The 23,020-nt window shown below is 50.8% G+C and overlaps 2 protein-coding genes across 2 annotated transcripts in view; one reads left to right on the top strand and one right to left on the bottom strand.

Moving 5' to 3' along the window:
• The window catches only part of actr6 (actin related protein 6), an 85,897-nt gene that overhangs the window by 47,225 nt on the left and 15,652 nt on the right, over window positions 1–23,020 (bottom strand). Inside the window, exons 2-4 of the mRNA XM_070897467.1 lie at window positions 20,111–20,294; window positions 16,754–16,976; window positions 16,489–16,606 (exon numbers count right to left, since the gene is read on the bottom strand). Of these exons, the coding sequence (XP_070753568.1) occupies window positions 16,489–16,606; window positions 16,754–16,821 (186 nt within the window). The 5' untranslated portion in view covers window positions 16,822–16,976; window positions 20,111–20,294. The remainder of the gene's footprint in view (window positions 1–16,488; window positions 16,607–16,753; window positions 16,977–20,110; window positions 20,295–23,020) is intronic.
• The window catches only part of LOC139278557 (T-complex protein 11-like protein 2), a 48,670-nt gene continuing 42,484 nt past the window's right edge, over window positions 16,835–23,020 (top strand). Inside the window, exon 1 of the mRNA XM_070897464.1 lies at window positions 16,835–16,853. The gene's annotated coding sequence lies outside the window, so the exon portion shown is untranslated. The remainder of the gene's footprint in view (window positions 16,854–23,020) is intronic.

Here is a 23,020-nt window from a genome sequence, read left to right as displayed (position 1 = left end):
AATGTACAAGGGAAGGGATATATTTTCATCTCTCAAAGTGGAATCATTTTCAACTATTCAGATTCATAAAAGTATATGCTTTCTTCCCTCCCTAAAAACAATTTTATTCAATGTTTCTCCCCTTTCCTCTCTAAAAGGCACAGACTAATACTGGGTTACAATTCCAGCAGCATCAGCAGTGCCCTGATGATCGGACCCAAATTGCCATTCTCCACATGTGAACCTAGTTTCAGCAGGTTATTCAGCCATCGAAGACATCGGAGCCTAGCCTTATTCTATCCTTCCCCAACCCATGTGCACTTTCCAGCAGGGGTTATGACAGCTATCACAAGTGTGAACCTTGGTTGCTTCTTCCCCTCCCTGACCAAGGAACACTGAGACCAATTGTATCATCCTGGCTGAGATCAATTAGCTGAGCCAAGGCTGGGAATAGAAACGTAGAAACATAGAAAATAGGTGCAGGAGTAGGCCATTCGGCCCTTCGAGCCTGCACCACCATTCAATAAGATCATGGCTGATCATTCCTTCAGTACCCCTTTCCTGCTTTCTCTCCATACCCCTTGATCCCTTTAGCCATAAGGGCCATATCTAACTCCCTCTTGAATATATCCAATGAACTCGCATCAACAACTCTCTGCGGCAGGGAATTCCACAGGTTAACAACTTTCTGAGTGAAGAGGTTTCTCCTCATCTCAGTCTTAAACAGCCTGCCCCTTATCCTAAGACTGTGTCCCCTGGTTCTGGACTTCCCCAACATCGGGAACATTCTTCCCGCATCTAGCCTGTCCAGTCAGAAGCTTATGTGTTTCTATGAGATCCCCTCTCATCCTTCTAAACTCCAGTGTATAAAGGCCCAGTTGATCCAGTCTCTCCTCATATGTCAGTCCAGCCATCCCTGGAATCAGTCTGGTGAACCTCCGCTGCACTCTCTCAATAGCAAGAACGTCCTTCCTCAGATTAGGAGACTAAAACTGAACACAATATTCCAGGTGGGGCCTCACCATTACAACTGCAGCAAGACTTCCCTGCTCCTATACTCAAATCCTCTTGCTATGAAGGCCAACATACCATTTTCCTTCTTCACCGCCTGCTGTACCTGCATGCCAACTTTCAATAACTGATGAACCATGACACCCAGGTCTCGCTGCACCTCCCCTTTTCCTAATCTGCCGCCATTCAGATAATATTCTGCCTTCGTGTTTTTGCCCCCAAAGTGGATAACCTCACATTTATCCACATTATACTGCATCTGCCATGTATTTTCCCACTCGCCTAACCTGTCCAAGTCACCCTGCAGCCTCTTAGTGTCCTCCTCACAGCTCACATCGCTACCAAGTTTAGTGTCATCTGCAAACTTGGAGATATTACACTCAATTCCTTCATCTAAATCATTAATGTATATTGTAAAGAGCTGGGGTCCCAGCACTGAGCTCTGCGGCACTCCACTAGTCACTGCCTGCCATTCTGAAAAGGACCCGTTAATCCCGACTCACTGCTTCCTGTCAGCCAACCAGTTCTCTATCCACGTCAGTACATTACCCCCAATACCATGTGCTTTGATTTTGCACACCAATCTCCTGTGTGGGACCTTGTCAAAAGCCTTTTGAAAGTCCAAATACACCACATCCATTGGTTCTCCCTTGTCCACTCTACTAGTTACATCCTCAAAAAATTCTAGAAGATTTGTCAAGCATGATTTCCCTTTCATAAATCCATGCTGACTTGGACCAATCCTATCACTGCTCTCCAAATGCGCTGCTATTTCATCCTTAATGATTGATTCCAACATTTTCCCCACCACTGATGTCAGGCTAACCGGTCTATAATTACCCGTTTTCTCGCTCCCTCCTTTTTTAAAAAAGTGGTGTTACATTAGCTACCCTCCAGTCTATAGGAACTGATCCAGAGTCGATAAGACTGTTGGAAAATTATCACCAATGCATCCACTATTTCTAGGGCCACTTCCTTAAGTGCCCTGGGATGTAGACTATCGGCCTTCAATCCTGTCAATTTCCTTAACACAATTTCCCGCCGAATAAGGATATCCTTCAGTTCCTCCTTCTCACTAGACCCTCAGTCCCCCCTTCTCACTAGACCCTCAGTCCCCTAGTATTACCAGAAGGTTATTTGTGTCTTCCTTGGTGAAGACAGAACCAAAGTACGCTTTCAAATGGTCTGCCATTTCTTTGTTCCCCATTATAAATTCACCCGAATCCGACTGCAAGGGACCTACATTTGTCTTCACTAATCTTTTTCTCTTCACATATCTATAGAAGCTTTTGCAGTCACTTTTTATGTTTCCGGCAAGCTTCCTCTCATACTCTATTTCCCCCCTCTTAATTGAACCTTTTGTTCTCCTCTGCTAAATTCTAAAATTCTCCCAGTCCTCCGGTTTGCTGCTCCTTCTAGCTAATTTGTATGCCTCTTCCTTGGAATTAATACTATCCTTAATTTCCTTTGTTAGCCACAGTTCAGCCACCTTCCCCGTTTTAAGAACATAAGAATTTGGAACAGGAGTAGGCCATCTAGCCCCTCGAGCCTGCTCCGCCACTCAACTAGATCATGGCTGATCTGGCCGTGGACTCAGCTCCACTTACCCGCCTGCTCCCCATAACCCTTAATTCCTTTATTGGTTAAAAATCTATCTATCTGTGATTTGAATACATTCAATGAGCTAGCCTCAACTGCTTCCCTGGGCAGAGAATTCCACAGATTCACAACCCTCTGGGAGAAGAAATTCCTTCTCAACTCGGTTTTAAATTGGCTCCCCCGTATTTTGAGGCTGTGCCCCCTAGTTCTAGTCTCCCCGGCCAGTGGAAACAACCTCTCTGCTTCTATCTTGGCTATCCCTTTCTTTATTTTAAATGTTTCGAAAGATCACCCCTCATCCTTCTGAACTCCAACGAGTAAAGACCCAGTCTACTCAATCTATCATCATAAGGTAACCCCCTCATCTCCGGAATCAGCCTAGTGAATCGTCTCTGTACCCCCTCCAAAGCTAGTACATCCTTCCTTAAGTAAGGTGACCAAAATTGCACGCAGTACTCCAGGTGCGGCCTCACCAATACCCTGTACAGTTGCAGCAGGACCTCCCTGCTTTTGTACTCCATCCCTCTCGCAATAAAGACCAACATTCCATTTGCCTTCGTGATTACCTGCTGCACCTGCAGACTAACTTTTGGGGATTCATGCACCAATGGTCTGGCGACCGGGGAGATGCCCCTCTCTTGGCGCAGGGCAGTCATCGTCCTGCTGCCTAAGAAGGGCGATCTCCGCCTCCTTAAGAACTGGCGCCCGGTCTCCCTCCTCAGCACGGACTACAAAATCTTCGCCAGGGCGATGTCTGCTCGACTTGGTGCCATGCTGGACCACATAATCCACCCCGACCAGTCCTACACGGTCCCGGGCCGGACAATCCACGATAACATCCATCTGGTCCGGGACCTCATCCATTGTTCCCAGGTGGCTGGTCTGTCGGTCGCCTTCCTATCCCTCGACCAAGAGAAGGCGTTCGACAGGGTGGATCACGACTATCTGCTCGGAACTCTGCGCGCTTTCGGGTTCGGGACGCATTTCGTCGCCCGGATCCGACTTTTGTACGCCGCCGCGGAGTGTCTGATTAAGGTTAACGGGTCCTTGACGGCGCCCCTTCGCTTTAGGAGAGGGGTGCGCCAGGGATGCCCCATGTCCGGCCAGTTGTACGCCGTTTGCGTGGAGCCTTTCCTGCGCCTCTTGCGGACGAGGTTGACGGGACTGGCTCTGCAAGGGCCGGGCGTGGAGGTCGTCCTCTCGGCTTAAGCCGATGACGTGCTCCTCGCGGTAGAGGATCCCGCTGACCTGCGGAGGATGCGTGAGTGCCAGGAGATTTACTCGGCCGCGTCCTCCGCCAGGATCAACTGGGAGAAATGTTCCGGACTCCTGGTGGGTCAGTGGCGGGTGGACTCCCTGCCGGAGGAGCTCAGGCCTTTTGCCTGGAGCACGACCCATCTCCTCTATCTGGGAGTCTACCTTAGCCCCGACGAGGGAGCCTGGCCGGCGAACTGGCAGGAGCTGGAGGCCAAGGTCGCCGCTCGCCTAGGGCGCTGGACAGGACTGCTCCGAGTGCTGTCCTACAGGGGTCGAGCGCTAGTCATAAACCAGCTGGTGGCCGCAATGTTGTGGTACCGGCTGGTCACTTTGACCCCTCCCCCTGCGTTTGTCGCCAAGATACAGAAGAAGCTGGTGGACTTTTTCTGGAACAACAGGAAGCACTGGGTCTCTGCCGCGGTCTTGAGTCTCCCGCTTGAGGAGGGCGGTCAGTCGTTGGTGTGCGTCAGCGCCCAGCTCGCGACTTTCCGTCTTCAGACCCTGCAGAGATACCTTTACGTCGAGCCCCCTCCTAGGTGGTGTGCTCTGGCGAGGTATTTCCTCCGCCAGCAGCGCGACCTCAATTATGACACGCAGCTCCTGTTTGTGAACTTGGGGGGTGCCAGGACCGCCCTCCGGGAGCTGCCTGTCTTTTACAGGGAACTCATCAGGGTCTGGAACAAAGTCTCCACCAAGCGCAGCTCTCCGCCGGCTGGAGTGGCGGCCGTCCTGCAGGAGCCGCTGCTCGGGAATCCGTACCTCCACGGCCGAGGTTTCATGTGGCGGTCGGAAGAGAGGGCTGTGGCTGGTGAGGTGACCAGGGTCAGGGACCTGCTCGATGGCGGAGGAGTGGGCTGGATGGCGCCAGACACGCTGGCGCGGCGCCTAAACTCTGCCAACGTCCGCCACGCGGCCGATGCCATCGAGTCGCTAAAAACAGCTCTGGGCCCTGACTCCGTTAGGTGCATCGAGGAGGCTCAAGCACGTGGGGAGATCCCATCCGAACTGACCCCCGTCCGGACGGAATTCCTCATCGGCGCCAAACCCCGGAACCTCCCTCGGGGGCCGGCGCCTCACAACTTGAGCCGCCACGGGGAAATCCCCTCCGTGCCTTTCAGTTCCGCGCGGAGGGGTTTCCTGTACGGGCTGCTCCTGCACACCCTCAACTTTGCCATCCTCGCCGGCCGTCCGGACACGCCATGGCGTACCATCTTGCCGTCCGGAGGAGGCGGGGGTCCCCGATGGAGGGCACTCTACGCAGGGGTCCTCCCACTATTCATCGGGGACTTGGCCTGGAGGGTGGTGCACGGAGCAGTGCCGTGCAACAAATTTTTAAGCCGGTTCACGGACTCCCAGGCCGCCTGCAATTTCTGCGGTCTGGAGGAGTCCGTGTTCCATGTTTTTATTGAGTGCACGAGGTTGCAGCCCCTGTTCCATTATTTGAAGGGGCTGCTCCTGAAATTCTGGCTGCACTTCAGTCCCACTCGCCTGATCTTTGGGCACCCTGTGTGGAGGGGAGCGGGTAGGTCCGAAGGCCTCCTCGTAGGACTGCTCCTGGGCACGGCCAAGGGTGCCATCAGCCGGTCCAGGCAGCGGGCGGTCGAGGGGGTCGTGCAACCTGACTGCCTGCCTCTCTTCCGCTCTTACATCCGGTCCAGGGTGTCCTTGGAGATGGAGCACGCGGTGTCCACCGGTACGCTCGCGGCCTTCCGCGAGAGGTGGGCACCGGAGGGACTGGAGTGCATCATCACGCCCGGCAACCAAATTTTAATTTGATTTTACGTTTTTAAGTTTAATTTGTTTTAAATGCCGGTGCTTTTAGTGTCCCCCTTCCCTTTTATAGGGGGCACTGGGGAAAATTGTGATTTTAGTGCCAAAAAACAAAAACCAAAAAAAGAAAAACACAAAAAAAAAGGGGGGGAAAAAAAAAAGGGCCTTGTAAATGTCTGGAGTGTCACCCAGGTCGGGTGGCACCGTTTAATGTTTTATGTTTTGCAGGTGAACTCCAAAAAGAGTTTCATGCACCAATGGTGGAGCTTTGGAGGCGTGGCCTATCCAGTTGGAGCCGTGAGCAGTGAGAGAAGGAGCTACCTGCTTTGCTCCTGCCTGGGAAGGCCTGGAGTGAGCCCTGAGAACAGCCCAGGAATAGGAGGGAAGGGCTGGCTTGCTACCCATTCAACATCCGGAGGGAGAGGTGGAGCACAGAAAAATTTACCAACTTCATTACTGCTACAGAGAGAGTTGGAGAGAGTGAAAAAAAGCAACAACCTGTGTGGAAGGAGGGAGATTCTGCAACATTCTACAGGTGGGTGTTGGTGCATTCCCCGAAAGACATTGTTTTATTGGTGGGGGGAGAAAGGAAGACCTTTCGAGGGCCGGAACATCGCGGGGTGTGTGTGTGTGGGAGTCTTGCTTACAACTCAGCTCCACACACCACTGAAGCACCCCTCCCCCATTGCCTAGCCTGGGATAGCTGGAGCTACCAGGCTGATAACTATTGATTACCCTGGTTAACATCGTTGGGAGTGTGTGCCTGTGTGGCTCCAGCTGCCCCAGGTGAAGACATTTTCTCCCCCCCCCCACCCGAAGACCACCCCAAAGACTGTGTTTTGTTTTGCCATCTGGGGAGTGCACCCACCCATCGCTGTGAGGGGAGACCTGCCCTCGCAGCTTCCCTCTTTCCCGCCCCACCTCTCTCCTTCTCTCTCTCTCTCTGTCTCTCCCCTCTCTCTCTCTCTCAGAGCCCTTCCTCCCAACTGAAAAAAATGAAAAAATTAAGACAACTGAGCAGAGGGAGCAAGGCCCCTCCCCAATTGCCAACTCGGGGAGAGGAGTGCCTCTTTCAGAGCTCCCACTGTTAAATACTTAAACGAGGCCACTTAAGACCATTAAGGCCTGTGACTTTGGGGTGGGTGTAGCCCTTAAAGGGACCCCGTGATGGCGACCCCATCTACGCCGGTGGCAGGGCCAGCTAGGACATATGCACAGGCGGCGTCCACATCCACGGCGCCTCCTGCTGCCCTGCCACCATTCAGACTGATAACTCAAAAACACGGGGTCAAGAGTTACACTCACCCCACAATGAGCATTGAGGAGGGCGTGCGGGCGATGGCTGGGGTAGTCGGCCCCTCGGCCATTGTCGCAGCCTCCAAGATGTCTGGGAAGGCCGTGTTCTTCCTGGGGTCGGAGCGGGCGGTGTCCCTGGCCCTCGAAAAGGGGCTCACGGTGCGCGGGACGTTCCTGCCGGTGGACCCTCTCGAGGCCACCGCGCAGAGGGTCATTCTATCAAACGTCCCGCCCTTTGTTCCCACTGGGCTCCTCCTCCCTCACCTACACCAACTGGGGGAGGTAAGGTCGGGGATCAACCCCATACCGCTCGGCCTCAGGGAGAACAGCCTGGCGTAAAAATAAAAAAGGGAAGGTGGCTCAACCGTGGCTATCTAGGGAAATTAGGGATAGTATTAAAGCCAAGGAAGTGGCATACAAATTGGCCAGAAATAGCAGCGAACCTGGGGACTGGGAGAAATTTAGAACTCAGCAGAGGAGGACAAAGGGTTTGATTAGGGCAGGGAAAATGGAGTACGAGAAGAAGCTTACAGGGAACATTAAGGCGGATTGCAAAAGTTTCTATAGGTATGTAAAGAGAAAAAGGTTAGTAAAGACAAACGTAGGTCCCCTGCAGTCAGAATCAGGGGAAGTCATAACGGGGAACAAAGAAATGGCAGACCAATTGAACAAGTACTTTGGTTCAGTATTCACTAAGGAGGACACAAACAACCTTCCGGATATAAAAGGGGTCAGAGGGTCTAGTAAGGAGGAGGAACTGAGGGAAATCTTTATTAGTCGGGAAATTGTGTTGGGGAAATTGATGGGATTGAAGACCGATAAATCCCCAGGGCCTGATGGACTGCATCCCAGAGTACTTAAGGAGGTGGCCTTGGAAATAGCGGATGCATTGACAGTCATTTTCCAACATTCCATTGACTCTGGATCAGTTCCTATCGAGTGGAGGGTAGCCAATGTAACCCCACTTTTTAAAAAAGGAGGGAGAGAGAAAGCAGGGAATTATAGACCGGTCAGCCTGACCTCAGTAGTGGGTAAAATGATGGAATCAATTATTAAGGATGTCATAGCAGCGCATTTGGAAAATGGTGACATGATAGGTCCAAGTCAGCATGGATTTGTGAAAGGGAGATCATGCTTGACAAATCTTCTGGAATTTTTTGAGGATGTTTCCAGTAAAGTGGACAAAGGAGAACCAGTTGATGTGGTATATTTCGACTTTCAGAAGGCTTTCGATAAGGTCCCACACAAGAGATTAATGTGCAAAGTTAAAGCACATGGGATTGGGGGTAGTGTGCTGATGTGGATTGAGAACCGGTTGTCAGACAGGAAGCAAAGAGTAGGAGTAAATGGGTACTTTTCAGAATGGCAGGCAGTGACTAGTGGGGTACCGCAAGGTTCTGTGCTGGGGCCCCAGCTGTTTACATTGTACATTAATGATTTAGACGAGGGGATTAAATGTAGTATCTCCAAATTTGCGGATGACACTAAGTTGGGTGGCAGTGTGAGCTGCTAGGAGGATGCTACGAGGCTGCAGAGCGACTTGGATAGGTTAAGTGAGTGGGCAAATGCGTGGCAGATGAAGTATAATGTGGATAAATGTGAGGTTATCCACTTTGGTGGTAAAAACAGAGAGACAATTATCTGAATGGTGACAGATTAGGAAGGGGGAAGGTGCAGCGAGACCTGGGTGTCATGGTACATCAGTCATTGAAGGTTGGCATGCAGGTACAGCAGGCGGTTAAGAAAGCAAATGGCATGTTGGCCTTCATAGCGAGGGGATTTGAGTACAGGGGCAGGGAGGTGTTGCTACAGTTGTATAGGGCCTTGGTGAGGCCACACCTGGAGTATGTGTACAGTTTTGGTCTCCTAACTTGAGGAAGGACGTTCTTGCTATTGAGGGAGTGCAGCGAAGATTCACCAGACTGATTCCCGGGATGGTGGAACTGACCTATCAAGAAAGACTGGATCAACTGGGCTTGTATTCACTGGAGTTCAGAAGAGTGAGAGGGGACCTCATAGAAACGTTTAAAATTCTGACGGGTTTGGACAGGTTGGATGCAGGAAGAATGTTCCCAATGTTGAGGAAGTCCAGAACCAGGGGTCACAGTCTAAGGATAAGGGGTAAGCCATTTAGGACCGAGATGAGGAGAAACTTCTTCACCCAGAGAGTGGTGAACCTGTGGAATTCTCTACCACAGAAAGTAGTTGAGGCCAATTCACTAAATATATTCAAAAGGGAGTTAGATGAAGTCCTTACTACTCGGGGGATCAAGGGGTATGGCGAGAAAGCAGGAAGGGGATACTGAAGTTTCATGTTCAGCCATGAACTCATTGAATGGCGGTGCAGGCTAGAAGGGCTGAATGGCCTGCTCCTGCACCTATTTTCTATGTTTCTATGTGTTCTCCTTCCGCCGTCAGCTCTTTGTCCGGCTGGCGCGGGAGGAGACGACGGAGGGCTATTTTAATGTGGTGCACGAGGGGACTGCCTACCGCGTCTTCTGGACGTCGGACGGCGTGCGGTGCCATGCCTGCAGGGAGGTGGGGCATGTTCGTAAGAACTGCCCCGCCTCCAAGGCCGCCAAACCACCGAGGGCGGCCAAGGCTGGCGCCACCGCCACCCCTCCCCCTAGTAGCGTCCGCGTGCCGGGAGCCGTAGGTGCGCGGGCATCGTCGGGGGCCTTTGTTTTCACGGCCTCTGGCGGGGGGAAGGGAGAGCGTTCGATCGGAAAGAAGGCGCGGAGGAAGGCGAAACATCTCGAGGCGGGTCCCCTCGGTGCACCAGACGATTTGTTTACCGCGCTCAGCCCAACCCAGTCATCGGCGAGCGCGGGGTGCCCTGAGCCCGTGCCCGAGCCCTTGACTAATACCGCAGAGGGGTTCGGGCGCGGGCAAGACAAGAAAAAGAGGGGAGTGGAGCGGGAGGCCTCGGCAGACATGGGGGTCTCCCTGCCTCCGCGCACCCCCAGGAACAAAAGGAGGCGCCGCTCCAATGAGGCGGAGGGGGAACAACATCCCTCCGCGGAGGAGTCGGTGCCCGCCGCGTCCCCCACCAGCGCCCCCAAATTGCGCTGTAGGCGCGAGGAATCTGTCCCCGGGGAGGGTGAGGCAGTCGAGGCTGCCCAGCCGCTGCCTCCCGGGGATGGCGTGAAAGATCTGCCTGTCGTGGGGGGTGTGGGGCCAGCGGAAGAATGCGTAGCCGCCGGGTCGAGCGTCCCGGGGACTGAGGCGGGCGGGGCCGAAAAGGCCGAACCTGAGCCCGCCCAGCCAATATCCAACTTCCCCCGGGATTTGCTCAACTCGGCAGAAACTGAAAACATGATTAAGTCCACAGAACATCCACACGCTGAGCCGGGGGGTGGCGGCGGGGAGGGGGAAGAACAACAACCCTCGCCCACTACTTTGGAGCTGGGGTACTTGGTGGACCTGGAACATTACTTTGACCAGGTCTCTCCGTGTTCCCCGGTTCCTGGGGCGGAGGAGGAACCCCTTCCACTGTCGCTTCCCGACCCAGCACCAATTTTAAAAGAGCCCAGTGGGGACTCCTCTGCCGACGATCCTGGGGGTGGGATCGGGGCAGAGCCAGGGCCGGATGGAACGGCCGGGCCGTTTGCCGTACCTCGTGCGGTCGACGGGCCGGCTGCTAGCGGCGACCTCCCGGGGGAGGACGGGGACTCGGTGGGGGACGCGGGAGAAGATCTAGAGTCCATCGCCAGTGAGGCGGTGGATCTGCTCGCGTCCGCCGCTGAGACCCTCCTCATTCCCGTAGAGGAACTCCAGGACTTTCTGGTCCAGTGCCGGGGTCGCCGCGACCAAGCCGGTCTGGCCCTGGAAAGATGGTCTGAGCCGGTGTTGCTCATCGCTTCCGTCCGCGCCGCCGCTAAAACCATGGCCGCGGGCGGGCCCTTATCAAGGGCGCAAGGCCTTGAGCTGCGCCGGCTCAAAAAGTTCCTCGCTGGGCTGCTGAAGGAGTGGAGGTCAACAAACGACTCCACTCCTCCCCCACAATAGGTTAGGTAGAGGTTGCACTATGCTCTAGTCACGAAGATAACCATAGCCAGCCTCAACATCAACGGCAGCAGAGAGGCACACCGTAGATTTAACAATTTTTCGCTCCTGCGGGAGGGGAAATATGCGGTGTGCTTCCTGCAAGAAACCCACACCGTTCCGGGAGACGAAGCTACGTGGCTCCTGGAATGGCAAGGAGAGGTCCGCATGAGCCACCTCACCGCCATTTCTAGTGGGGTGGCCATCTTGCTGGCCCCGCATTTTCAGCCGGAGATCTTGGGGGTCGAGGAGCCCGTGCCAGGCCGCTTGCTGCACGTAACGGTTCGCCTGGGGGACGTGCCGCTCCATCAGTTAACATGTACGCCCCTCAGCCCGGCCTGCAGCAGACGCGCTTCTTCGAAGAGGTGTCCGCTCTTCTTGGCTCCGTCGACGTCGGCGACTGCATTGTCCTCGGTGGGGATTTTAACTGCACCCTCGAGGCGAGGGACCGTTCCGGTGCCCCACAGAGCATGACGGCGATGGAGAAGTTGAGGGACCTGGTCGGGTCCTTCGACTTGGTGGACGTCTGGCGAAATCTCCATCCCGACTCCAGCGCCTTTACTTGGGTGAGGCCTGGAGTAGGATGGTCCAGAGTCGACCGCCTTTACGTGTCTCGGGCATACGTTTCCTGCGTCCCGGCGGCCTCCATGCGGCCGGTGCCGTGTTCGGACCACCACCTGGTGTGGGCGGAGCTCGCTTCGCTCCGGGCGAGGACGGGGTCCGCGTACTGGCATTTTAACAACCAGCTGCTGGAGGACGTGCGGTTCCAGGATTCGTTCCGTCGTTTCTGGGCCGACTGGAGAAGGAAGCAGGGGGACTTCCCCTCCTTGAGGCTATGGTGGGACGTGGGCAAGGCTCACGTCCGCGTCTTCTGTCAAGAGTACGCGAGGGGGTCGACCAAGAGGCGGGCGGCCAGGGTCGGGCGCCTAGAAAAAGAGGTGCTCGACCTAGAGTCCCGTCTCGGTCAAGTCGTTGGGGACCCGGCCCTGCGGACGGTGTACGAAGCGAAGAAGGCCGCGCTGAAGGACCTGCAGCTCGTCGGGTCCCGAGGCGCGTTCGTGAGATCGCGGATCCGGTTCCTGCGGGATCTGGACCGCGGCTCCCCCTTCTTCTACTCGCTGGAAAAAAGACAGGGTGTCCGTAAGCAGCTCTTGACACTGCTGGCCGACGACGGTTCTCTCGTCTCAGATCCGGAGGGCGTCAACAACAGGGCCCGTGAATATTACGGGGCCCTGTTCTCTCCGGAGCCGTCCAGCGAGGAAGCGCGTAGAGTTTTGTGGGAGGACCTGCCGAAGGTCAGCCCGGAGGGCGCCGAAAATCTGGAAGCTCCGCTAAGCCTGGCGGAGCTGACCGGTGCCCTCGACCGGCTCTCGAGGGGAAAATCCCCGGGGCTGGACGGGCTGACCGTGGAGTTCCACAGGGCGTTCTGCGACGTCCTGGGGGGCGACTACGCGCGGGTCCTGGGGGAAAGTCTGGCGACCGGGGAGACGCCCCTCTCTTGGCGCAGGGCAGTCATCGTCCTGCTGCCTAAGAAGGGCGATCTCCGCCTCCTTAAGAACTGGTGGCCGGTCTCCCTCCTCAGCACGGACTACAAAATCTTCGCCAGGGCGATGTCTGCTCGCCTTGGCACCGTGCTGGACCACATGATCCACCCGACCAGTCCTACACGGACCCGGGCCGGACAATCCACGATAACATCCATCTGGTCCGGGACCTCATCCATTATTCCCAGGAGGCTGGTCTGTCGGTCGCCTTCCTATCCCTCGACCAAGAGAAGGCGTTCGACAGGGTGGATCACGACTATCTGCTCGGAACTCTGCGCGCTTTCGGGTTCAGGACGCATTTCGTCGCCCGGATCCGACTTTTGTACGCCGCCGCGGAGTGTCTGATTAAGGTTAACGGGTCCTTGATGGCGCCCCTTCGCTTTGGGAGAGGAATGCGCCAGGGATGCCCCATGTCCGGCCAGCTTTACGCCGTCTGCGTGGAGCCTTTCCTGCGCCTCCTGCGGACGAGGTTGACGGGACTGGCTCTGCAAGGGCCGGGCGTGGAGGTTGTCCTCTCGGCTTACGCCGATGACGTGCTCCTCGCGGTAGAGGATCCCGCTGACCTGCGGAGGATGCGTGAGTGCCAGGAGATTTACTCGGCCGCATCCTCCGCCAGAATCAACTGGGAAAAATGTTCCGGACTCCTGGTGGGTCAGTGGTGGGTGGACTCCTTGCCGGAGGAGCTCAGGCCTTTTGCCTGGAGCACGACCCATCTCCTTTATCTGGGAGTCCACCTTAGCCCCGACGAGGAAGCCTGGCCGGCGAACTGGCAGGAGCTGGAGGCCAAGGTCGCCGCTCGCCTAGGGCGCTGGACAGGACTGCTCCGAGTGCTGTCCTACAGGGGTCGAGCGCTAGTCATAAACCAGCTGGTGGCCGCCATGTTGTGGTATCGACTGGTCACTTTGACCCCTCCCCCTGCGTTTGTCGCCAAGATACAGAAGAAGCTGGTGGACTTCTTCTGGAACAACAGGAAGCACTGGGTCTCTGCGGCGGTCTTAAGACTCCCGCTTGGGGAGGGCGGTCAGTCGTTGGTGTGCGTCAGCACCCAGCTCGCGACTTTCCGTCTTCAGACCCTGCAGAGATACCTTTACGTCGAGCCCCCTCCTAGGTGGCGTGCTCTGGCGACGTATTTCTTCCGCCAGCAGCACGGCCTCAATTACGACACGCAGCTCCTGTTTGAGAGTGTGGGGGGCGTCAGGACCGCCCTCCGGGAGCTGCCTGTCTTTTACAAGGAACTCATCAGGGTCTGGAACAAAGTCTCCACCAAGCGCAGCTCTCCACCGGCTGGAGTAGCGGCTGTCCTGCAGGAGCCGCTGCTCGGGAATCCGTACCTCCACGACCGAGGTTTCAGGTGGCGGTCGGACGAGAGGGCTGTGGCTGGTGAGGTGACCAGGGTCAGGGACCTGCTCGATGGCGGAGGAGCGGGCTGGATGGCGCCGGACACGCTGGCGCGGCGCCTAAATTCTGCCAACGTCCGCCGCGCGGCCGATGCCATCGAGTTGCTAAAAACAGCTCTGGGCCCCGACTCTGTTAGGTGCATCGAGGAGGCTCAAGCACGTGGGGAGATCCTGTCCGAACTGACCCCCGTCCGGACGGAATTTCTCATTGGCGCCAAACCCCGGAACCTCCCTTGGGAGCCGGCGCCTCACAACTTGAGCCGCCTCGAGGAAATCCCCTCCGTGCCTTTCAGCTCCGCGCGGAGGGGTTTCCTGCAAGGGCTGCTCCTGCACACTCTCAACTTTGCCATCCTCGCCTGCCGTCCGGACAAGCCATGGCGTACCATCTTGCCGTCCGGAGGAGGCGGGGGTCCCCGATGGAGGGCACTCTACGCGGGAGTCCTCCCAGTATTTATCGGGACTTGGCCTGGAGGGTGGTGCACGGAGCAGTGCCGTGCAATAAATTTTTAAGCCGGTTCACGGGCTCCCAAGCCGCCTGCAATTTCTGCGGTCTGGAAGAGTCCGTGTTCCATGTTTTTATGGAATGCACGAGGTTGCAGCCCCTGTTTTATTATTTAAAGTGGCTGCTCCTGAAATTCTGGCTGCACTTCAGTCCCACACTCCTGATCTTTGGGCACCCTGTGCGGAGGGGAGCGGGTAGGTCCGAGGGCCTCCTCGTAGGACTGCTCCTGGGCACGGCCAAGGGTGCCATCAGCCGGTCCAGGCAGCGGGCGGTCGAGGGGGTCGTTCAACCTGACTGCCTGCCTGCCTCTCTTCCGCGCGTACATCCGCGCCAGGGTGTCCTTGGAGATGGAGCACGCGGTGTCCACCGGTACGCTCGCGGCCTTCCGCGAGATGTGGGCACCGGAGGGACTGGAGTGCATCGTCACGCCCGGCAACCAAATTTTAATTTGATTTTATGTTTTAAAGTTTAATTTGTTTTAATTGCCGGTGTTTTTTTTAGTGTCCCCCTCCCCTTTTATAGGGGGCACTTAGGAAAATAATATTATTTTAGTGCCAAAAAAAAGGGCGTTGTAAATGTTTGGTGCGTCCCCCAGATCGGGGGGCCACGGTTTAATGTTTTTGTTTACTCCAAAAGAGTTTCATGCACAAGGACCCCCAGGTCCCTCTGCACCACAGCATGTTGTAATTTCTCCCCATTCAAATAATATTCCCTTTGACTTTTTTTTCCAAGGTGGATGACCTCACATTTTCCGACATTGTATTCCATCTGCCAAACCTTAGCCCATTCGCTTAACCTATCTAAATCTCTTTGCAGCCTCTCTGTGTCCTCTACACAACCCACTTTCCCACTAATCTTTGTGTCATCTGCAAATTTTGTTACACTACACTCTGTCCCCTCTTCCAGGTCATCTATGTATATTGTAAACAGTTGTGGTCCCAGCACCGATCCCTGTAGCACACCACTAACCATAGATTTCCAACCCGAAAAGGATCCATTTATCCCGACTCTCTGCTTTCTGTTAGCCAGCCAATTCTCTATCCATGCTAATACATTTCCTCTGACTCCGCGTACCTTTATCTTCTGCAGTAACCTTTTTACTCCAGACAGGGATGTACAATTGCTGAAGTTCGTCCATATGCTCTTTAAAGGTTTGCCATTGCCTATCCACCGTCAATCCTTTAAGTATCATTTGCCAGTCTAATCTAGCCAATTCGCGCCTCATATCATCAAAGTTACCTTTCCTTAAGTTCAGAACCCTAGTTTTTGAATTAACTTTGTCACTCTCCATTTTAATAAGGAATTCTACCATAATATGGTCACTTTTCCCCAAGGGAATCAAAGCTTGGACAGACTCCTTTATATGGGTTACCTCTAAACAGTGCAGTGTTTTTATCTACTCAACCATTGGAAAGCTCACATGGAATATATAATAGCACACAAGCCCAACTCTGCCCCAGTTTCATCACTGCATGTGTAACAGGTCAACTGAGCACATAAATGGCCACCTTCCACCCATTTAAATATTTTCTTTTCGACCGCACCTTTTGGTTCCCCCAACCCTCTCCACGTTATCCTGTCCCCTTCCTGTTACGGAGCAGTATGCATTGTTTCTTCTAACTGTAAAGCACTCGTTTCTCCCCTATGATTGAAAAATACTATAAAAATTGACTGGTTGGGCCAAATGGCCTGTTTCGGTGCTGTATATGCTATGTAATTACAAATGATAAAGGAACCACCAATCAGATGGCATTTGGTAGTCAACATTTTGAAATTTAGTACTAAGGGTTAAGATGGCATTAACATGTCTAAATTCTGATGCTGTAATACTACATTCCCAATATCCAGATAAAAGTTATTCTAAAGCTAGCCTGAATCCTGCGTCAGGACTCGACCTGAAACCCAAATGATGTAGACTGACAGTCCTTGGAGAAGTGGGACTCACTCCCTTCGGTGTCAGCTCGGGTTGTGGCATCCGAAGCAACCCAGATGCATCCTCATTGCGCATACACAACACCAAAATGAGGCACGGTTCATCCAGCAACACCCCCATAGGTCCACCTAGAGCCCGGCCGGAACAGGCACCTACCTTTTGAAAGGGAAGGATGAAATACAAGCCGGAGGGGTCCTTGATCTCGTCGATCTGGTTGGCGGTGAAGGTTTTGAGACGAGCAGTCCTTGACCGGAACTGGCAGTTGGGCAAAACGCTGCAAGAAGAAAGGGGGGAGGGAAAGAGATCAGTTAAAAGCCATGTGGGTCCGTCGGCCTTTAGGCAGGAGGAGGGACAGCGGCAAATAACACCGATAGGCCGAGCCGGGCCTCCCGTGCAGCCGCGGCCTCTCTCTGTGACGCACCTCACTCGCTCCTCGCTGAAGCCGATCTTGGCCGTGCTCGCGCCGTTATCCAGCACCAGGGTCGCCATCTCGAACACCACCGCCGTCGCCCCGCAACCAGGTCAGCCAATCAGCAGCCGCGCTCCTGTCCGTCCTCGGTACCGTGCCCCAACGTTCAAAACCTCCTCTCCAAGGTTCCGTGCTCTGGAGCCGGCAAGGTCGGGGATTTAGTTGCAGTGGATTTCTAAGGGAGGAGAGCAAGTGAGACAGATGACCATGATAGTTTAACTTGACTTGTTTTTTTTTTAAGTCACAATTGAAGCATCTGTTACTTCTAATGAGTGATTATAGGCAGTCCCTCAAATTAAAAGTGAGTTCTCAGATGCGGGAATTACAGTCTCTGTCACAGGTGGGACAGATAGTCGTTGGAGGAAGGGGTGGGTGGGGAGTCTGGTTTGCTGCACACTCCTTCCACTGACTGCGCTTGCTTTCTGCATGGTCTCGGGGACGAGACTCGAGGTGCTCAGCACCCTCCCGGATGCTCTTCCTCCACTTAGGGTGGGCTTGGGCCAGGGACTCCCAGGTGCTTTTCAAATGGCCTGGGAAGGACCTGTTGGACGACCAATGGCGAGGGCAGGGCAGTTGGAGGCAGGAGTTTGTGTGATGAAACCTCCAGCAATACATTCAACTCAGTTACCCTAAATGAATTAACAAAAGTAATTAAAAGAGGACATTAAACTTTTCTAAATGCCACAGAGAGAATTGGGATATTAGCATGGATTGAGGATTGGTTAATAGACAGAAAACAGAGAGTAGGGATAAATGGCTAATTTTCAGGATAGCAGGGTGTAACTAGTGGTGTGCACAAGGATCAGTGCTTGGGCCTTAGCTATTTACAATCGGTATCATTGTAATGTATCCAAGGTTGCAGACAATACAAAGCTTGGTGGGAAAATAAGTTGTGAGGAGGATGCCAAGAGGCTGCAAAGGCAGGTTAAGTGAGTGGGTAAGAATATGGCAGATGGAATATAATGTGGAGAAATATGAAATTATCCACTTTGGTAGGAAAAATAGAAAAGCAGAATATTTTTTAATGGTGAGAGATTGGGAAATTAGTATTCAGAGGGACCAGAATGTCCTCATACACAAATCACAAAGTTAACATGCAGGTACAGCAAGCAATTAGGAAAGCAAATGGTATGTTAGGCTTTATTCCAAAAGGATTGGAGTATAACAGTAAAGAAGTCATACTGCAATTATATAGAGTCTTGATGCGACTACACCTGGAGTACTGTGTACCATTTTGGTCTCCTTACCTAAAGAAGGATATACTTGCCATAGAGGGAGTGCAACAAACGTTCACTAGACTGATTCCTGGGATGAGGGGATCATCCTATGAGGAGACTAGGCTTATATGCCTTAGAATTTAGAAGACTGAAAATTGATCTCATTGAAACATATAAAATTCTTACAGGGTGTCATGTATCCTACATGGTTACTGTTGGTACTATCACAAGGTGTGCCACCAGAGGGCACAGTGGGAGACTTGTAGGTTACCTGTACAGGTGTGCCTGGCCTAGTATAAAAGGCAGGCCACCATGTGTGATCCTCACTCTGGAGTTAACTAATAAAGGACTAAGGTCACTACAGTTCAAATACAACACATTGCCTCGTGAAGTCATTACTAGAGCATCGAAGGACACAACACAGGGCTTGACAGGCTAGATGCTAGGATGATGTTTCCCCTGGCTGGGGAGTCTGGAACTCTGGGTCAGAGTCTCAGAATAAAGGGCTGGTCATTTAGGACTGAGATGAGAAGACATTTTTTTCACTCAAAGGGCTATGAGTCTTTTGAATTCTCTACTCCAGAGGGCTGTGGAGTCTCAGCCGTTGAGTATATTCAAGACAGAGATCAATAGATTTTTGGATATTAAGGGAATCAAGCGATATGGGGATAGTGCAGAAAGGTGGTGTTGAGGTAGAAGATCAGCTATGATCTTATTGAATGGTGGACAGGGCTCGAAGGCCCAAATGACCTATTCCTGCTCCTATTTCTTACGTTCTAGAATGGAGACGGGAGGCAAACCAGGATGAATACAGGAGTAGGCAGAATCAGAGGGGTTAAGAGAAAAAAAAGCATATAGCTGCAGAGACAAAATATAAGGAATAATTATCAGTACTGTACTAGCAAGAGCACTGTCTGAGAACAGAAGAGAACATTAAAAGATGCAAACAGGCTTGAAGCTAATAAGCATCAGATATTAAATGCTCTGTATGATTACTACCTCAATATATTCACAAGGGAAGATATGAACAACATGCCCCCTCACAAAAATATGGAGACATAATTCAAGACTTAAATATAAATGAAATTGCAGTCTTAGATAAAATGAAAGTGGTTTAAACAAATAAATTCCCAGAGTAATTTATTCCAGGGTGTTGAGAGGGACTGGCAAAGAGCTTTAGGAGGCACTGCCAATCATTGTGACTCAGTTGACACTGGGGAAGTACCAGTACATTGGACATAGGCTAACATAGTGTCCATATTCAAAAAGGTTGACAAAACAAATACAAGCAACTACAGACTCATTAATATTACTCCAGCTCCATGTAGAATAATATCTGATATCAGGAGTAAACTTGAGGACTATCTGTACAGCACCAACCTAATATAGTAGTCAATGCGGCTAAAGGTAGCGAAAACCCAGCCTGACCAATCGGTTTAATTTATTTGAGAAAGTGACAACTCAAGTCAAGTGGTAAAACCTACAACACTGTATACTTGGTCTTCCAAAAGTAAAAAAAGTTACTAATTAAGCTCAAAGCTGTTGGAAATCAGGGCAAAACCTGGATATAATTTTTTTTAAATGGGCTGAATGGTAAAAACAGAGAAAAGGATAGCATAAGTACTGGCTAAAGGGGTAATGTTGGGGGTGATTGGTTACTGAGTGGGGTGCCCAGGCTCAGTATTGGGAGCACAACTGTTTCCAGTTTACATCAATAACTTGATTCTGAAACTCAATCCAAATTGTCTAACTGGCGGGGGGTGCAGTTGAATTGAAGAGGTAGTCCAGAAACCATAGAATGTGCTAAACAAAATGTGTAAGTGAGATGAACAAAGGCAGATGACATTCAATGCATGCAAGGGTAAAGTATTGCACATAGGAAACAAAAATGGACAACATGCATACTTCATCAATGGTTTTGCAATAGCTACGGATGAAGTTGAAAGAGACCCAGGAGTTTTGGCAGATTCAGCAATTAACATGCTCAGCAATGCAGAACAATAATCAACAAACTAATTGAATGTTAAACTAAATAGCCAATACAATAAATTATAAATCAGAAAAAGTCATGATCAAACTAGTCAGACTACACCTTGAGTACTGTATCCAGTTCTGGTCACTAAGAAACGAGGAGACATTCAATGGCTGGAGGCAGCGCAGAGAAGAGCCAGAAGGTAGATCCTTAGTGTCAAGGGTCTGAGTTGTGGGAGAAATGCCCTGGTCTAGGAACTGCCTTAAATGTGTCCTCAAAATGTAGTCAGTACTCAGACTGAATGCTGGGAAAGGAATGGGATAATGATAACTAAACAATGATGGCTTATATAAACAAAACATTCCTCACCAGAGATAGAAAACAAGCCATCAAGACAATAGGCCTGGAGATAGCTCATTAAAGGTTAGACTCGGTAACCATATTCACAAGTCTCACCACAAATGATGGTTCTCAGCTGTGGCTTAGTGATAGCACTGTTGCCTCTGAGTTCCACCGGTACGCTCGTGGCTTTCTGCGAGAGGTGGGCGCCGGAGGGACTGGAGTGCATCATCACCCCCGGCAACCAAATTTTAATTTGATTTTATGTTTTAAAGTTTAATTTGTTTTAATTGCCTGGTTTTAGTGGCCCCCTCCCCTTTTATAGGGGGCACTTGTAAATTATATGATTTTAATGCCCAAAAAAAACCCACAAAAAAAAACAAAAACATTTTTTTTTAAAAAGAGGGCAGTTAAAAGTGTCTGGAATGTCCCCCAGATCGGGGGGCACTCGATCTAATGTTTATTTTGCCCCCCCCCCCCCAAAGAGTTGTTGCCTCTGAGTCAAAAGATTGTGGGTTCAAGTTCCACTCCAGAGACTTGAGCACAAAATCTAGGCTGATACTCCAGTGCTGCACTGTCTGAGGTGCCATCTTTTGGTTGAGTCGTTAAACCCTGTCTCTCCTCTCATATAAAAGATCACAAGGCACTATTTTGAAGAAGAGCAGGAGAATTCTTCCTGGTGTCCTGGCAAATATTTAACCTTCAATCAACAGATTATCTGGTCATTATCATATTGCTGTTTGTGTGACTTTTTGTAAAAATTGGCTGCCAGGTTTCCTACATTACATCAGTGACTACATTTCAAAAGTACTTCATTGGCTTTTAATTGCTTTCTGAGGTTGTGAAAGGTGCTAAGTGAATTCAAATCTTTCTTTATGTCTCTGGACCCTCTTAATACCATCCCATCTTGAATTTTTAAGTTTTAGGAATGGACATCAGCTCAAAGCTGACTATTGAAATTAAGGCTAGTTTATTATGTAAAAGAGAAACTATACCTTAGAAACACCAAACAGGCCTGGTTCTACAATAAAGGTAGCAAAGATCTTGGAGAAGGAGAAGTTTTCAGAATTTGACCAATATGAAAAGAGAAATGGATAACAGTGCAAGTGCAACAGTAAGTTGCTGGCCAATCCTAAAATTTCAGAACTCAAAATGAGATGGGATTAAGAGAAATCTGAGACACATTCAGAGCAGAGAACCATCATTTGTGGAGAGACCTGAAGGCACGGTTACATACTGCACAACACTAATGGAGCTACCTAACTAATCCACAGTAATCAAACCATGGCCACAATAACCGAGTTGGACAGAGAAACTTTGGTCATAAATCAACAAAACATGCAGCCATTGCCGCAACTGAAACCCCTTGATAGTTCCCATCAACACTGCAAATAACAAGCCTGCTATCCTCATGACAAGGAGTGGTAGAGTATTGCAAAAACTACAGACCAACATTTGTATCTATCAGTGACAGGGAACTGTTGAACTTTATATTTGCTATACAGATTGTATCATTGTCATTGACAAAGTGGTCTTATTTGAAAGTTTATTTTCTTTTGAGGAGGGAGATATATTGATATTAGTATAACTTTTTGTATCTAGTTAAATAGAGTAAGTTCCCTGAATATTCCGTGACCTGGATATGCTTGTACAATTGACAGATGCATAATGTTAGTATAGATGACTAAGCTATAAAGAGCTTGTTTTTAAGCTCTGAAACTTTTCTAGTGTGAATTTAATAGTAAATGATGCACAAGCTAATCATGAGTTATAATGAGGTGTGTGATATGTTGGTCCTGAAATTGCGGTCAGAGGCGTACCTCTGGAGTATGCCTCCAGCCTGTAAAACATTTTCAAACTTACCTCCAGGCTCCCAGGCTACAGAGTTTTCGGGTCTCAGGCCTCCAGGCGTACGCCTGCATAAAGACCCACTGATCCCAGGGATGCAGGCGGTTCGGAAGTGTCCCTGGGATCATGTGGGCCCGGTTCACAAAGGAGGATTCCATTGCAGTCATTTCTGAATGGAATTCCCTAATGACATGCAATGGAATTACCAAATAACTAAGCAATTTACAGAATACTAATATAAATGTTCTGATTTTCAAATTTAATTAAAAGTCCTTTCATTACACCAAATACAAATTTTTTTTTGAAGAATTGTAAACATTTTAATCTGAGCATAAACTAATTTTAAGTATTTGTGTATCATTTTTTATTTTCAAGTGTTTAATTTAAGATTTATAATAACCCTTACACTGATGAAAGGCCCTGTGCATGCTTTTACCAGCCACAAGTGTTTTGTGGTAAATTGCTGGGCTGTTGTTGGGCAAATAGCCCAACTCTGCACCAGTGAAACTGATTTTACTTTCGATTCAGTAGATATGTCCAGGTGTACCTTGACAGGTCACAAGTTCCAGGTTTTCGCACATGCCCAAGCACATGCGGAAACCCAGAAGTTGCAGGGTTTTTCAGAAGGATTACAAAGGTGTACGCTGAGTTTAAAATTCATTTATGCAAATATTGGCCCAGATTAAAATGTAAAAAAAATTTTTAGTATTTGATTGTAAGAAGGGACTTTTAATTAAATTTTAAAAATTAGAACATTTATATTTAGAATTGTGTAAATTGCTTAATTATTTGGGGATTCCATTGCATGTCATTGGGGGAATTCCATTCAGAGGTGTCATCACA

The sequence above is a fragment of the Pristiophorus japonicus genome, chromosome 13 (assembly GCF_044704955.1).
Source record: "Pristiophorus japonicus isolate sPriJap1 chromosome 13, sPriJap1.hap1, whole genome shotgun sequence".
In the NCBI taxonomy this organism is placed as follows: Eukaryota; Metazoa; Chordata; class Chondrichthyes; family Pristiophoridae; genus Pristiophorus; species Pristiophorus japonicus.
Note: the sequence above shows the minus strand (reverse complement) of the source record. Positions and strands in the feature narration are given on the sequence as shown.